Consider the following 15,895-nt stretch of genomic DNA (forward strand, 5'->3'; position numbering starts at 1 on the left):
CGGGTTTAACCCCAATTAAAATGGAGATCCTGGGTCACCTGCTGAGTCTTGCTTTCCGAGGTCATGAGGTCAAGCTGTTGGTGAAACCATCAGCCTTTCTTAAAAAAAAAGAGACTAATACTGACGTAGGAGACTAACTAGGTAAACTAGTCCTTACATAACTAAACTAATGAAGATCTTCGTTCACAGGTTTGCTCTTCGATGCTCAGTCAATACTTTCTTCTGCTCTGTTCATCAACACTTACAAACACACACAACATTGTTTCTTATGGATTTTTTTTTCACTCCATCGACCCGTCACGGAGGTTCGACCTTTGACCCCTCGAGCTCAAATGACGTTCGCCCCGGAGGCGTAATGAAGCGTCTCTCTGTCCGCCGCCGTCGACGAAAAAAAAAGAAAACGCGGCTTAATTATTAATCGTCCGAGGGCGAGAGAAGAACTGATATCAGGTCAGTTACTCATCAACCCGAAGATACACAAACAAGCTAGCTTAGCATTAGCGTTAGCAAGATTGTCAATCTTCGACATCGTCGCGGCGACTGATCTGGAAACGCACGCCTGAAGCACTTCCTCGAACTGGACTCTCGGCGCCGCCGCCGTGTGGGAACCAGAAAGCGCTGAGCGAGGCGGTTCTGACCCGCATCAACAGGTGCCGGGACCGAGAGAAGCTGATTAATTTGTGGCGGTGATTAATCGAGGTGGAACATGGAGGCGTTTTTTCCTTCGACGTTATCAGGCCGACCAGACGTCAACGCGGCGCCGGGGTCTGCGGTCCGTCGACGCCGCGGGGTCGAGGCGTCGCTGATAAAGAAACATCTAGTCGTGGTTGTCAAGGTTACGAGACACGTGGTGATGACGGAGGTCCGACAGACGAGGGCACACTTGCTCTCCGGCTCTGAGGAAATCTGTGGTTAAGATTAAAAGTCAATTAAACGATGAGGATGAAGTGAGAAACAGCGCCACCTACAGTGTTTTTCTGGCATGACAACATGAAGATCTTGCTTCGAGATCAGCCATAACATTATGACCACCCTCTTGTCTGTAGTCTTCAGTGCTTACCGAGAGGAGACTTACTGACCTTTTCGGGGAGTTTCTTTCAAATGGTTTGGAGATCGAGAATATGGAGGTGATCTTGGGTCGCGCTACAAAGCTTCAGAAGAAATCCATGATGAAGACCTCGACCCGGCCCTGAACCGTGGAGGTCCCTGGCAGTGTGCCACATCTCTCCCCCCTCGTCTCAGGACGTCTCTGTGCAGTTAGTTATCTCATAAATTTCAAATGATTCGGCTCAAGAGAGTGGGAGAGCAGACCCGCTGAACTTTTGGCCTCAATTTTAAATGTATTTTAGGAGAAAGTCACGAAAACACGAATATGAATCTTTTTTGGTCAGACTTGAACGATGATGACGTCCTTCACGTCCTCGCACGACTCCTGGCGAAGTCCTCACTGCTTTGTTTTTAAACCAAAATATGTCCGAACATCAGCTTTAAAAGCTGCTGGAGTCACTGTATCCTCTCGTCCTTAGTCATCACTGTATCCTCTCGTCCTCATTCATCACTGTATCCTCTCGTCCTCAGTCATCACTGTATCCTCTCGTCCTCATTCATCACTGTATCCTCTCGTCCTCAGTCATCACTGTATCCTCTCATCCTCATTCATCACTGTATCCTCTCGTCCTCAGTCATCACTGTATCCTCTCATCCTCATTCATCACTGTATCCTCTCGTCCTCATTCATCACTGTATCCTCTCATCCTCAGTCATCACTGTATCCTCTCACACCCGGTCATCACTGTATCCTCTCGTACTCATTCATCACTGTATCCTCTCATCCTCAGTCATCACTGTATCCTCTCACACCCGGTCATCACTGTATCCTCTCGTCCTCATTCATCACTGTATCTTCTCGTCTTCATTCATCACTGTATCCTCTCGTCCTGAGTCATCACTATATCCTCTCATCCTCAGTCAAAACCATATCCTCTCGTCCTCAGTCATCACTGTATCCTCTCATCCTCAGTCATCGCCAGGATCTCATTGGATTTCATTGTTCCCTTAACATCCTTAAGCATAGGATTTGGTGACTGCCGCCATCTAGCGGTCGGAAGTTTGATCGCAACACAAAAATTCAAATAATTGTGTATATTTGCATGATAATTAAAAAAAAAAAAATCTAATTGTGTAGTTTATACAAAATGTATTGAAATATAAACCATAATCAACTCTGATACAAGTCAAATATGAACATATATACAGTATAATAGATAATAAATATAATAAAAAATGTGAAAAACAAAAGACCAAAAAAGAAAATATATATTTCTGTAAAGTGCTATAAAAAATATGGATATTTAAGTTTTCCCACCTTCTTCTTGCGCTCCTACATCACTATAACACTCAGATCCTCACAAGCTTCACGTCTCGTCTGCACGTCTTCTCGGTTAAGATTTAAAAACTCTCTCTTACTTCTCTCAGTCAATTATCGGATCATCATCGTCATCATCGTCGTCATCTGGTCGTCTGTGTTTACAGACGTGCCACCGTCTCTCCTTATTTAAGTCGTGACGTTCCTCATTATGTTCCTCGTTCATCATCACACAGGACTTAATGGTTTTCAGCGAGCGGCTGATGAACGATGATCCTCAGTAATCACCATCATCATCCATTATCAGAGTGTTAAGCGACAGCGTCTTCAAGTCCTGGCTCTGATAATGTTTGTTTTCTTCCTGGGATCTCGGGGTTCTGAGGCGGGTCAGAACTTAAGCACCTTCCTCACCCCCCCACCCACCCACCGGCCGCCCTCCCACGCTCTCCCCCGCCGCCCGGGGCAGCATCTGACAGCAGAGGGAAGCTGATGGGCTTAAAGAGGAAGTCAAGTGTTGGACGAGCTCGTCGGGCTTCAAAGCTGCAGGCGGAGAAACTGTAGCTGTGACGAAACAACCTTTTATTTTCCCTGCGCTGCGAGGGCTGGTGCGGGCGCCGTGATTGTGCTCGTAATAAAAGAATCACGGTGGTATCTCGCTCGCCGCTGTGTCCTCACCCAGAGAATGTTTGAAGTCACTGGGGGGGCTCCGGAGACCTCAGGGGCCACAGTTCCTACTCCTCTTTCAATTCCGTCTGTAGAACCAGAAGACGGTAACGAGCACTAATGTAATGAAAATGTAAATTCAGGCATAATAATGAAAAAAAGGTTTATTTGATGGTTTAATTTAATATACATTCTATAACGACGTTTGAATTAAACAGAAGACACTTAAAGTTTAAAGGGTTATAAAGTGAATTTAAATCCATGAAGGACGTTAAGAAAGAAAAGTATGGCATGAGTATAAATATTCTAATATAATAATCATGAAATAAAAGGTACTTCAGATTCAGCTTTAAGTACAAGGACAGAGAGAGAGTTTTTTATATCTTTCTTGAGGTAGAAAATGTTATTTAAAAATCCTGTGGAGAGACCACGTGGCTGCTCACAACAGCAGACGAAACAACTGGTTTAACAAGTGAATGAAAATCACTCCAGGTTTGAAAAAACGTATTGTTGTGAAAATGTAAAACTGTTAAGAAAGTTAGTCTTAATGATCGTGGACAAGTGTCAGAACCACAGAGCTCACGATTCTCTTTCCTCATTTCCTTCTCCACCACAACATTCAACGACAAACACCAGAGAAACTATTGCAGCGACGCTCCGGTTCTCTGAGAGAAGATCAGAAGCGAAAAAAGCTCAAGTCGGATTTCGGTCTCCCAGGTGAAATCTGCAGATTTGTGACAGCCAAAGCTCCACGTGGTTCCTTCCGGGTCGACGGTAGAGACTGTGTTTGTCACATGGACCTGAAACTAAGGATATGAGATGAAAGAAAAATGCTCAGTTTCTCTCGCAGTTGCTCGTTCCACAACCTTCTTGTTAGGGTTCCAGCACTTAAGTACATTTAACGGATGTATCAGTGTACTCACTCCCAATAGATATCCAATACTGGTACCGACCCGGTACTGTTGCTGAGAATCACTGATTCTTGTCTAACTATTTTGTAAAGTGGTCCTTTTTCCACGGTCAGGATGTTCTGCAGGTTTTCTTTTTTAGTGTCACACATTTCAATCAACTGAACTCCCATGATGCCTTTCTACATGCTGCTCCATTGAGTGGCGGCTGATCGGTCGCCACAATCCTGGACTTAACTTCTAAATCTATGTCGCTATGTTGAAAAGTCATCGACACCTGTGATTGGTCGGCTGGGTGGCAAAGCATTTTGGGAGCTCTTCAGGTCATCGTTATTGAGCGAGTGAACGATGTTAAATAAATATTTAGATTTAAGATCAAGTGGAAAATTTAATCGTCAGTTCTCTGCGGATTTGTTCAACTTTCAGAATTTAACCGTAAAATCTAACTCTAAACTAAATGAAGAACCAAAAAAACTGTTGTTTTTGTTTAGTTACTGCTGCCATTATTTCTAGTGTGCTGTGAAACGATGGCTCGCCTGCGAAAGTTCTGACCACCTGGTTTAAAATAACTGGATCTAGTTTCGACTCACGTTCGTCTTCCTCGGCTCCAGGGAACTACTATGGGACCCCGAAGCCGCCCGCCGAGCCCAGCCCCGTCCAGCCCGACCTGGTGGACGCCGTCCTGTTCGACGAGGAGTACGACTCCGAGGTCCAGCGCAAGCGGACCACCTCGGTCAGCAAGATGGACCGCAAGGACAGCAGCACGGCCCCGGAGGAGGACGAGGAGGAAGACCGGCCCCCCATGGTCAACGGCCTCTCAGGTGAGACCAGAAACCAGAAATACACTTTAGTTTTCCAGCGGCGCCGGAGGCTCCGTTCGTCGTCTTTTCTCGTCTTTTGACTTCTTCCAGTCGACGTCTGCCTTCGTTCACCGTCGATCACGAGCGAACGATCGATGACGAGGTCGGGTCACACACACCCATGACGACCTGCCGAGAGGAGCCCGCCACACACACACACACACTCACACACTCGGTCACACACTTGAGTCGTGCTGATCCTAATAGCGTGGTGATGCGGCGCTGGCGGCGGGGCTGCAGCGGCGCCGGTCAGCTCTCCTCCTGCCTGCGAGGCAGATCCGGCTACATCACTCCTGACATGTAGATTCTCCAGCGAGTGCTCGTCTCCTCCGAGTCTCTCCCTCTCTCTCTCTCTCTCCCTCTCTCTCTCCCTCTCTCTCTCTCTCTCTCGACTCGTCCTCGCCGCCGAGACACGAGTCCTCGTCCACCAGAGTCCAGGAGCGGCGGCGTCGAGATGCGAGGAGCCCGCAGGAGCTTCAATGGCGCCTCACATCCCGTCTCCCTGTCCTTCTACCACCTGCCGTACCCCTACTCACACCCCATCCCCCTGTCTGTGTCCATGCCCGCCTCCCTCGCCACGCCGTGCCGCGCCGCAGACCACCAGGACAAGGCGGACTGGAGGAAGACGGTGCCCAGCTACAGCCAGTCGGCCGCCGCCATGGACGCGCGAGCGTGGACGGCGCTGTCGCAGGAGGACAGTCAGGAGCCGCTGCCCAAGAGCTGGGAGATGGCCTACACCGAGACGGGCATGGTCTACTTCATCGAGTGAGTATCTGAGGTCAGGACTCCGACCTTCCTGTTCAGACCGACCGTGATAAAAACTACAGTCTCAGGAACTTTAAGACCAAACTAGTCGACCCTCGATCCCACGAGAGTTTACCCTGCTGTGCCCCCCGTCCGTCCCCCCGTCCCACCAGGTGCATCTCTGTCAGGGCTGTGTTGTCCAGTTCACTCCATCACGCAGTAGATTGACACATTTTTAAGGAACAAAACCAACCAAATCAATCGTATTCTAATCATTTCTTTGTTCCCAAACTGAGCGACTCTCCTGCTCTGAGATCAATTGTCGCCTGAAGCTCCTGTTATGACTCACTGTTGTTTCAGAGTCAAATAAGATTCAAAGTGTTTTATTTAAAGTGACGGTTCACCTACAATACAAACTTCCAACCTCTACTCTTGTCGACTAATAATCAGGATTATTTTAAGAGCAATCTGTTCCTTTTTAGAGTTATAGAGGAAAATGTTTGTTCATTTTAATGTAGCGACTGGAGCTCAGTTGTCTTCGACCAAAAAGAAACTTAAAAACATCCAAATACTGCTCTTATGTAACGTCCCTCATGGATTGAAGCCTCAACATGAGAAGAAATGTTTTGAGAAACAAATAAGTCTATATTTTACACTTGTTTGTAGCAGAAATAGTTATAGTTAATAGTTAGTAAATGTTTGTTGGTTCATCTCTTGCTTCCTCTCCATCATATGGACATACATTTCTGCCTGTGACTCCAAAATATTCTGAAATAATCTCGTAGTCGACATGAGGATGAGTAGAAACATTTGAACTTTGGGTGAACTATCGCTTTAAAACATCGACGACTTCCTGCCTCATCATTCTCTCTAGTTTCCGTTTGTAATGTCTTAGTTAGTCCGAGACAAAAGTCATTCGTAACAGTCGTGTGCGACGTAAACAACAAATGTTCAGCAGAAGAGAGTCGTCCGGACATAATCCCTGTGAGATGATGATTGAAAAACTAAGAATAATAATTAATAACTAAATATAATGATAAAAATAATGTTCCGGTTCCTTCCCTCCCACATGCTGTCGACCAGGAAGGTGATAAACCGATGTTTAAAGATAACATTGTTGATGTGAAAAAAGCTCGATGACTAAATAGTTACACGATAAACAACAGGCTTAAGTCTCTGGACTCAGACAAATGTTCATTACTGAAGAGAAAGAGTTCACAGTAACTTTAGTTTCTTATAGTCTGACATCAAAGGCCTCCAGGTCTTTAGAATTTTTAAGTTTTAACCAAATGTAAAAGCGACCTTGTGTCCGATCCCCATCCACCGTGTCCTGATGCCAGCAGTAGATCCAGAGAAACCAGCGAGACCTTGAAACCACGACCCGACTCCAGACGATAAGCCGTGACGTTCGTGTTTAATCTCTTGTCTTTGCTCAGTCACAACAGCAAGACGACCACCTGGCTGGACCCCCGTCTGGCTCGCAAAGCCAAGCCCGCGGAGAAGTGTGAAGCAGGAGGTGAGTGGAGCTCCGTCGTCTGAGACTCGGTGTAGATCCTTGTTGTCGAGGCTCTTGGAACTGTAACCTGCTGTTCGGTGACATTTAATTTCAATAGAGTTCCACACGGGGGTCGATAGAGTAACATTTATTTACTCGGCCTTGTAGCCGTGTTGCATCCACGCCCAGCAGGGGGGCGGGCGGGGGGGGTCCGGGGGGACGGGGGGACGGGGCGTGAACAGCTGAGTGGTGTCGGGCGAAGCACAGACCAGCTCCCGGCGTCTTCTGGACTCACGCAGGGATCTCATCAGCGAAGCATCTCTCACGGCGTGTTTTTCCTTCCCGAAGAGCCCCTCGTGGGTCCAGAACCGGCCCCTCGCTGCGAGCGTTTGTCGCACTCCAACACACACACACAATGCACTCGCAAGAAACAGTTATTCCCAGCGAGGAGTTTCACCCGCTCAGCGTTTCCAGTTCAAACACAGACACAGACCCGCCCCCCCCCCCAACCCGGCCCGGGTCTGTACTGGTGTGTCAACATGTCGCGGCCCGTCAGACGGACACGCCTCGTCACGTGTGTCCAATTGTGTGTTGTCTCTGCCGCACACACATTGATCGCCCCTCTCTCTCTCTCTCTCTTCCTCGCCAGAGCTGCCCTTCGGCTGGGAGAGGATCGACGACCCTCAGTTCGGATCCTACTTTGTCGAGTGAGTAAACTTTTGTTTCTGCCTGCGGGGGGAGCTGGAGGGTCGAGTGAAGTGGGAAGTAGGCGGTGGGAGTTTTTGTACGTGAGCGAAGGGGAAAAAAACCCTGACATTTAAATCTTATTTACATGAACAGTGTAAACAGAATCTGGCTCGGACTTGCACTGGAAACGACGCGTCAAAAACCAACTGATACTACTTTATCTTGAAGGTCGTCTAATGTCAAACTTTAACTCTCCCGACTTATGTGTAGTAAATGTTCTTCCTCACTAAGACGCAGTAAGTCCCTCATCATGACCACGTTTTCAACTCATTACTTTATAAAGTTGCTCTGAAATCTGGGCGAACGAGAGGTTACGAGAGTCCATTATGACGTAGTAATGTCTTCACTCCTCCTCCAGCCAGCTGTAATCACGACCGCTTTGTTTATACAACGAGTCTCTTGGAGGAGGAGACTTCCTGGATTGATGACGTGCGGTGACAAATATCCATGCTTGACCAATAACGGCAGAGTGGGTGTGGTTATGGTCAACAAGATTTAATCTCCAGAACAACAAGAGTTTTTAGTGGGTGAAGCTTCAGATCATTTTCTAATGTCAATGTTTCAATGAAAAGATAGTTTTGTACAAACAAACACTGATGATACAATTTTGAGTCCAACACTTAAATCATAAATAATGGACGATCAAAACCTAGTTGGTTTAAGTTTCGATCCCAAACCTTTATTCGACGTGGACCAGTTTAATGTCGGCATGATTTTCACAAACAGAAACAAAATAAACACAACCTTCAAAAAATAAATGCTAAGTTCAGTAAATCTCACTTTAACGCTGAATCAGAAGCAGCAACTGCCTGGTTTCTCTTCAACAAGATGCTCCTAAATAGTTTGTGTTCAACTCATTGAATCTGCTTTATTTTGGGATTGAACTTGATAAATATAGTGTTAAAAGTCACATGATGACGAGAGAACCTGTCTTCTTGTTTTCAAAATAAAACGCCTCGTTGACCGGTACTGGTCCTGGTCCAGGAACCGCTGCCCTATAAGGCATGTCATCTCGTGAGTGCAGAGAAGAAACCTGAAAATAAATGAAGAATTGTTTGCTGGTTGACGTCCACATCGTCGTAGAAGAACCAAAACATTGGGATCAAAATAATTCTAACGTCCTCATGCGTCTGTGATCGTGACTGTTGGTCGTTAAACGATCTAAACCTGTCGCCTCTGAGATGAACGTGAGAGAAGCTCGGGTCGGTTTTCTTAAATATCTTAAGTGCTCCGGTAACTAGATTCCTCCACCGCGGCCGCCGAGCCTCCCTCGGTCGTCCAGGGCAGCGATCATGTCAGCGCGGATCATCGGCGAGCGACACGACAACAGACAACGACGCGTCTTTTGTGGAAGTGTCCGGAGAAACCAGGGCGAGATCCTTCCGTGACGAGCCGAGTAAATAAGAGCGCAGTGTTTGGGCGACCTGAGGGCGCGTTTATGCAAGCGGGTCACGGAGAGGCTACGTCCAGATCCCTCCCTCCCCCATCCCTCCCTCATCCCTCCCCCATCCCTCCCTCTGCAGTCCAGCGAGTGGACGGTAACGAAGGGTCGAGAGACACGAGGCTCATTATCTGTGGGAACAAACCCTGCAGGAGAGAACAGGGGATTGAAATATCTTTTTAGGATTTGATGCTGAAGCTTGTGAGTGAAGAGTCACACACACACACACACACACACACACACACACACTCTGATAACGTCGTCTCCCCCCCCGCAGTCACATCAACCAGAAGACTCAGTTTGAGAATCCGGTCCAGGAAGCGAAGAGAAAGTTGCACAACGACGTCCCGACCGGCGCAGCTTCGCCGCCGCCTGTAGCCACGCCCACAGGTAAACACACCTGCACACACTCTTTTATTTCAATTCGAACAAACACATTTAACAAAGGATTTAATGTCAGGATATTGATGCTTAAATTTAACTTTTCAAATACATTGAAATTTTTATGTTTTTTAGAAGAGTTCCATGTTTTTTAATAATTGAATTGAATAGTTTATAGCCTTTTTAATTCCATATAAAATGTTGGTTAGAAAAAGTGACATCAAACCAGACTCATCCAATCGAGCACCGAGACACTCGCTTTTCAAACTAGCTGTAAAACTAGCATTAGTTGCTGAAAATGTTGCGTCTGTTGATTCATGAGTCATCGTGGCTCCTTCTGTTGTCACATGATCGCCTGCGCGTCACATGATTGGCTGGAAGTTTGATCGAGTCGCTCGTTGCTCTGTTGATAATGTCTGCTGACACTGTTGTACCTTTTTATATTGAATTTAAAAAAACATTGAATGTTGAAATTATCGGAATAACAATGTCAAACTTTACGTGTAAAAAATGCATTAATTTTAAATAAATATATATTTTAATCTGATTGTGAAATAAAAAAAAAAGTAACCATTGGAAGGAATTATTAATAAATAAATACATTCATAAAAATCAATAAAATCATCAAAAATACATCACGTAAATTATAATGTTAATGAATGGAAAGACCCCCCCCGCCCCCCCCCCTTAACAAACCCCCTTCATATGTCAAAATAATCGTTTGTTCCTCACGTACTCAGTTCTGACCTCCATGTTGTGATCTGATCGCTCTGCAATTATGCAAATCACTGTCCGATGACACATGCGAGGGGGGGGTCAAAGATGGAATGGGGGGGGGGTCCCCTAATGAGAGAGATGTCCCATTATCGTGGGAACTGTCCCAGTGAAGCTCCATCCAGGGTCACTTGATCACAACAAAGGTTTGAGGGTTCAACGATCATCTCACCTTCGTTCTCTCCCCCCCCGGGGTCAGCGGAGGAACCTGCCCGCGGCCTCCGAGGCTTCACCCGAGACCCGACCCAGCTGCAGGGGTCCATGCTGCAGACCGCCCTGAGGAAGAGCCCCCAAGGTTTCGGCTTCACCATCATCGGAGGAGACCGACCCGACGAGTTCCTGCAGGTGAAGAACGTCCTGGCGGAGGGTCCGGCCGCACACGACAAGAAGATCGCCTCAGGTGAGACACTCTACTCACTGTGTGTGTGTGTGTGTGTGTGTGTGTGTGTGTGTGTGTGTGTGTGTGTGTGTGTGTGTGTGTGTGTGTGTGTGTGTGTGTGTGTTGACTCTTGCTGAAAGTCACTGTGTCTGATGAAGCTAAAAATAGTCAGTCATTGAGTTTACAAGCAACAGCCAGATTTATGTGGCCACACACACACACACACACACACACACACACACACACACACACACACACACACACACACACACACATACACACACACACACACACACACACACACACACACTCACTCCATCTTGAACACAATCATCTGTTGTGTTGCCATAAACACAAACACACACACACTGTCTAATTAATGAGCTGCAAACAGAGAAGTCGTTCAAACTCCACAAAGAAACTTCTTGTTAAAGTTTCTCTTTATAAAGTTTCAACATAATGTGTTGTGTTGCACTGATCGTGTGCAGGTGAATCTGCTCTGTGTTTGGATGATGCAAGAGTCTCTTCTTTATTTCAAAACAGGTGTAACAAAAAAATTACATAAGAAAAAAAGAAATAAAAAACAACCAAATAAGAAGAAATCCTCAAATTGTGTTGGAAACAGGAGTAGAAATAAGTAAGAAATATATTTTTAAAACGTTCTAACCCGCTTTAATTAATCTTCATTTTTGGTCAAATTGCCAAGTATTTTGTCATAAATATTCATATAAATTCTTAATACACCAGCACTTATAGCAATACATACTAGTGGTGTGAGAAGAAAGTGATACAATGATATATATCCACGTTACTGTGTCATATTTAATTCCTCATCATTGTTCTTTATTATTCATTTTCAATTCATTTACAATTAACATGAAAATATGTACTGCGTTTGTTAATCTTTGTGTTGCAATTAAACTTCCGGCCGCTAGATGGCAGCAGTCATTACCTCCTCCAGAGCTGAAGGAACAATGAAAATCCTTCTAGAGGCCTTTGATGACTGAGGACAAGAGGATACAGTCGACTCCAGTAGCTTTTAAAGCTGATGTTTGGACATATATTTATATTTTCTCTCAGTTCTATAAATTGAACCAAAACAGAGGAACAATCACAAGATGTCACTAAAAATCAGTGTCGCACAAAGTCTATCCGAAAATTTTGCAAGTGTACTTTTTCTAAAGGAATTTTTCGTGATGACAAAGAGTAAAGTTTGTCTCCAACTCTCACGTCCCGCAGGAGACGTGATCGTGGACATCAACGGCTCCTGTGTTCTGGGGAAGACTCACGCCGACGTGGTCCAGATGTTCCAGTCCATCCCCGTGAACCAGTACGTGGACCTGGTTCTGTGTCGGGGGTACCCCCTGCCCGAAGACTCCAGCAGCAGCGAGGAGGCCTCGGGGGGCCTGGGAACCTCCAAGGAGCCGTCCCCGTCCCCGTCCTCGTCCACGCCGCAGGACCCCCACTACACGGACGGGGCCACCCTGCCCAGGCAGCCCGCCTCGGTCCCGCCCATGACCAACGGGGGTCGCCATCACCACCACCACCACCACCATCACGCTCACCACCACCATCCTCACCCCCAGAACACCCTGGAGGGTCCGGACCCGACCCTGCTGCAGCCCGAGCTGGTCAGCGTGCCCCTCATGAAGGGACCCGGCGGGTTCGGGTTCGCCATCGCCGACTGCCCGCTGGGCCAGAAGGTGAAGATGATCCTGGACGCCCAGTGGTGCCGCGGCCTGCTCAAGGGCGACGTCATCAAGGAGATCAACCGGCAGAACGTCCAGACGCTGAGCCACACGCAGGTGGTGGACATCCTGAAGGACCTGCCGGTGGGCAGCGAGGTCGGCGTGCTGGTGCTGAGAGGAGGTGGGTCCGCGCTCCAGAACCTTAGATGGAGACACGTCCGTCAGCCGGTGAAGGTGAAGCAGACAGGAACCGGTGTCATGGGCCCGCGTGATCAGAATTTAAATCAGCTGCTCAGGAGAGAAGATCAGTCACAGAGGATTTATTAAACATCAGCGCTTCGTCTGCGGTGCTAGTGTTGGTCGCTACCGCCCCCTAGTGGAGGCTTGAAGTATGACATGACTTTTTATATCTCGCTGGGATTAAATGTTTTTATTTCTCCTCCCGCTGTGCAGGTCAGACGTCGCCTGTCAAGTCGCTGAAGCCGGTGAGTTCCTTCACAAATATTACTGACTTCCTGTTTATCTACTTCCTGTCGTTACTGCTTTGTTTTCAAACCAAAATATGTCCAGACGTCAGCTTTAAGAGCTGCTGGAGCCACTGTATCCTCTCGTCCTCAGTCAGGGCCTCTGCTGGATTTCACGTCTACACAGTATCTCACATCTTCTTGCGTCTTCAGATCACAACGCCGACGACGCCGTCGCCTCACTCCAACCACTCCGGGTCGCAGCAGCAGATCCACTCCGGGTCGCAGCAGCAGATCCACTCCGGGTCGCAGCAGCAGATCCACTCCGGGTCTCAGCAGCAGATCCACTCCGGGTCGCAGCAGCAGGTCCACCACGGCTCCCACCAGCACATCCCTCACGGTCAGCGGCAGGAGATGGTCAGCAGCACCGAGACCCTGGGTCACCCCGAGGCTCCGCCCAACCCGATGTCCGTCGCCACCTTCAGGTCGTCCTCCCCGAAGCCGGACGCGTCGGAGCTCTACCTCAAGTCCAGAGCCCTGCTGGAGAGTCAGCGTGAGTTCGACGCCTCGGAAGTGAAATGAAGGATGTTTTTGACTCGTGATGAGTTCACTGAGAGGGAGTGAGAAGTAGAGGGAGCCCTGTTGAAAGTAGTTCTATTAATAGAGTGAGTTTAAAAGTGTTTTTGCTTTAGTTTGTTTTTATTGTGAGTGTCCCAAAGGAGGAAAGACCAGCAGGCTGCTCCGTTCTGCCGCACCAGTTAAAACACTTTTAACTTATCAAAAAACATAAATAACAGAAGTCCAGAAGTAAAAGTTTGTCGTGTAAATATGTCAAAAACACTGGTTGATCGTTTAATTCAGGGGTTAAGTTCCGAAAACACCAGCATTAAATTAGAATCCTGCAAAGTAGTGACCTTTTTTTTTTTCTTTGAATAAGATTCATTTAACAACATGTATTTGAACTTACAACCCTCTTGACTACAGTGACCTGAACAGTTTACATAATGGTAAGGTAAGGTAAGGTAAGGTAAAACTTTATTGATCTCTCAGGAGGTCTCCTTCGGGAAATTGTTTTTTACCAATAGCCAGCAATTTTTCATAAACAATAAAATAAAAAATAAAAAATAATACATAAAAAATAAAATAAGAAGAAGAACAAAAAGAGGAAAGAGGAAGAACAAGATGACACAATCTAAGTCTAAAGATAAAGAACATATATCAAAGAAAAACAACAAAGACAAAGGATACAAAGACTAACATAGAACAGAACATCCAGATTCTCTCACTCCACTCCTGCCCCCGAAACTCAGAATTGTACAATTTAATAATAGCCCGAGGGATGAATGAGTCCCTGAGTCTATTAGTGTTGCACCTGGGTAGGAGCATTTGTGCACTCATTCTGCTTGTTCAATGATCTCCTCTCAGCAACTGTCACCAGTGAGTCCAGCTTCATTCCAACCACAGAACCAGACTTTCTGGCTGTTAATAATGCTTTGCCGCCCAGACAACCGATCACATGTTGTCAATCACTTTTGTAATAGCAATAGACATGACATTAACAAACATTTTTAACAGCTCGACAACTCTTAAAATGAAAGTCGACCCAGGAGGACGATATCATCGTCGTCATAAAACCTTCTCTAATCTTCTCTTCTCCCGGCAGCTCTGAACACCAAAGACCTGGACGTGTTCATCAAGAGAAACCAGGAGTCTGGGTTCGGCTTCAGAGTCCTGGGAGGAGAAGGTCCCGATCAGCCGGTAGGTGGACCATCATAATCCGAGAGAGATGTTCTCAGGAGACCCTTCGTGACCCTCGCGCCCACAGGTCTACATCGGGGCCATCGTGCCGCTCGGCGCCGCGGAGAAGGACGGGCGTCTGCGGGCCGGAGACGAGCTGCTGTGCATCGACGGCGTCCCCGTCAAGGGAAAGTCCCACAAGCAAGTCCTGGAGCTGATGACCAACGCGGCCCGCAACGGGCAGGTCATGCTCACGGTCCGGCGGAAGCTGGTTCTCTCCGGTGAGTCCTCGTCCCCGGGATCGGATCCCGACGGAGCCTTGATCCCGGGATTGTCTCGCTAATCCTCCAAATTTGTTGTGGCAGATTCCCTCGCAGATAAGACCTGCATAAATGAGCGGCCATTGATTTTAGGATTTACTCTGAGGGTTGTTTTCGTGGAGGAAAGGTTTGCTGTGTTTGAGTTTAATCCTTAGAAACTGATGCAGGAGGAAAATCAAACACGGCGTCGAGGTCCAGCGTCTTCACCTTATATCAGAATATTTCATTTCATTTTGAAGTGTTGAAACTTTTTTTAAACGATTAATGAATTTAATTCAATCATTTCTTTATTTAAAGGTTGAATTAAAGGTTTGATTCATTAAAAAAATTCATTTACACTTTAATCATTTAAATAAATACCAGTTTACGTCGTCACATGATCATCCGGGCGACGCATGATTGGCTGAAAGCTTGATCAAGTAGCTCAGTGCTCTTCTAGTTCTGTCTGGTGACTCTATTATACCAACAATTTATAGTGAATTTAAAATACTATGAATTGGAAAATCTTGAATTTAGAAAATGTATTTTTAAACTATTGGAATTAGATCATCAAACTCTATCTGTAAAGAATTGGAAAAATATAAATATAAAAAAAAGTTTTTTAATTGTTTAAAAAAATGAGGAAAACCTTGGAATATGTGTATTATTTAATATATTCAATGATACAACATGAATGTATAATGATGACACTTGTGTTTCTCACAGACGTGTCGGTCGACCAGCAACAGCCTTCAGGGCCCCCGACGGTCACTAACTCGCCCAAGACCCCTCGAGTGGAGCCCCCCAGACCTCAACAGACCCGGCCGGAGTCCTTCGACGTGACCCTGCACCGCCGGGACAACGAGGGGTTTGGCTTCGTCATCCTGACGTCCAAGAACAGACCGCCCCCTGGAGGTGAGACACGGCGCTGTCGAGTCGAGTCAATGACT

At 46.7% G+C, this 15,895-nt stretch overlaps 1 protein-coding gene across 2 annotated transcripts in view; it reads left to right on the top strand.

Moving 5' to 3' along the window:
- The window catches only part of LOC148059051 (membrane-associated guanylate kinase, WW and PDZ domain-containing protein 3-like), a 96,882-nt gene that overhangs the window by 72,891 nt on the left and 8,096 nt on the right, over positions 1–15,895 (top strand). For both annotated transcript variants that reach the window (XM_087782002.1, XM_087782001.1), the window contains exons 4-15: positions 4,548–4,757; positions 5,393–5,561; positions 6,977–7,056; positions 7,685–7,742; positions 9,501–9,613; positions 10,578–10,778; positions 11,997–12,626; positions 12,899–12,930; positions 13,123–13,462; positions 14,573–14,667; positions 14,735–14,927; positions 15,672–15,860. In XM_087782002.1, coding sequence (XP_087638128.1) covers positions 4,548–4,757; positions 5,393–5,561; positions 6,977–7,056; positions 7,685–7,742; positions 9,501–9,613; positions 10,578–10,778; positions 11,997–12,626; positions 12,899–12,930; positions 13,123–13,462; positions 14,573–14,667; positions 14,735–14,927; positions 15,672–15,860 — 2,310 coding nt within the window. The remainder of the gene's footprint in view (positions 1–4,547; positions 4,758–5,392; positions 5,562–6,976; positions 7,057–7,684; positions 7,743–9,500; positions 9,614–10,577; positions 10,779–11,996; positions 12,627–12,898; positions 12,931–13,122; positions 13,463–14,572; positions 14,668–14,734; positions 14,928–15,671; positions 15,861–15,895) is intronic.

Source organism: Callionymus lyra, chromosome 19, assembly GCF_982586985.1.
Source record: "Callionymus lyra chromosome 19, fCalLyr1.hap1.1, whole genome shotgun sequence".
In the NCBI taxonomy this organism is placed as follows: Eukaryota; Metazoa; Chordata; class Actinopteri; order Syngnathiformes; family Callionymidae; genus Callionymus; species Callionymus lyra.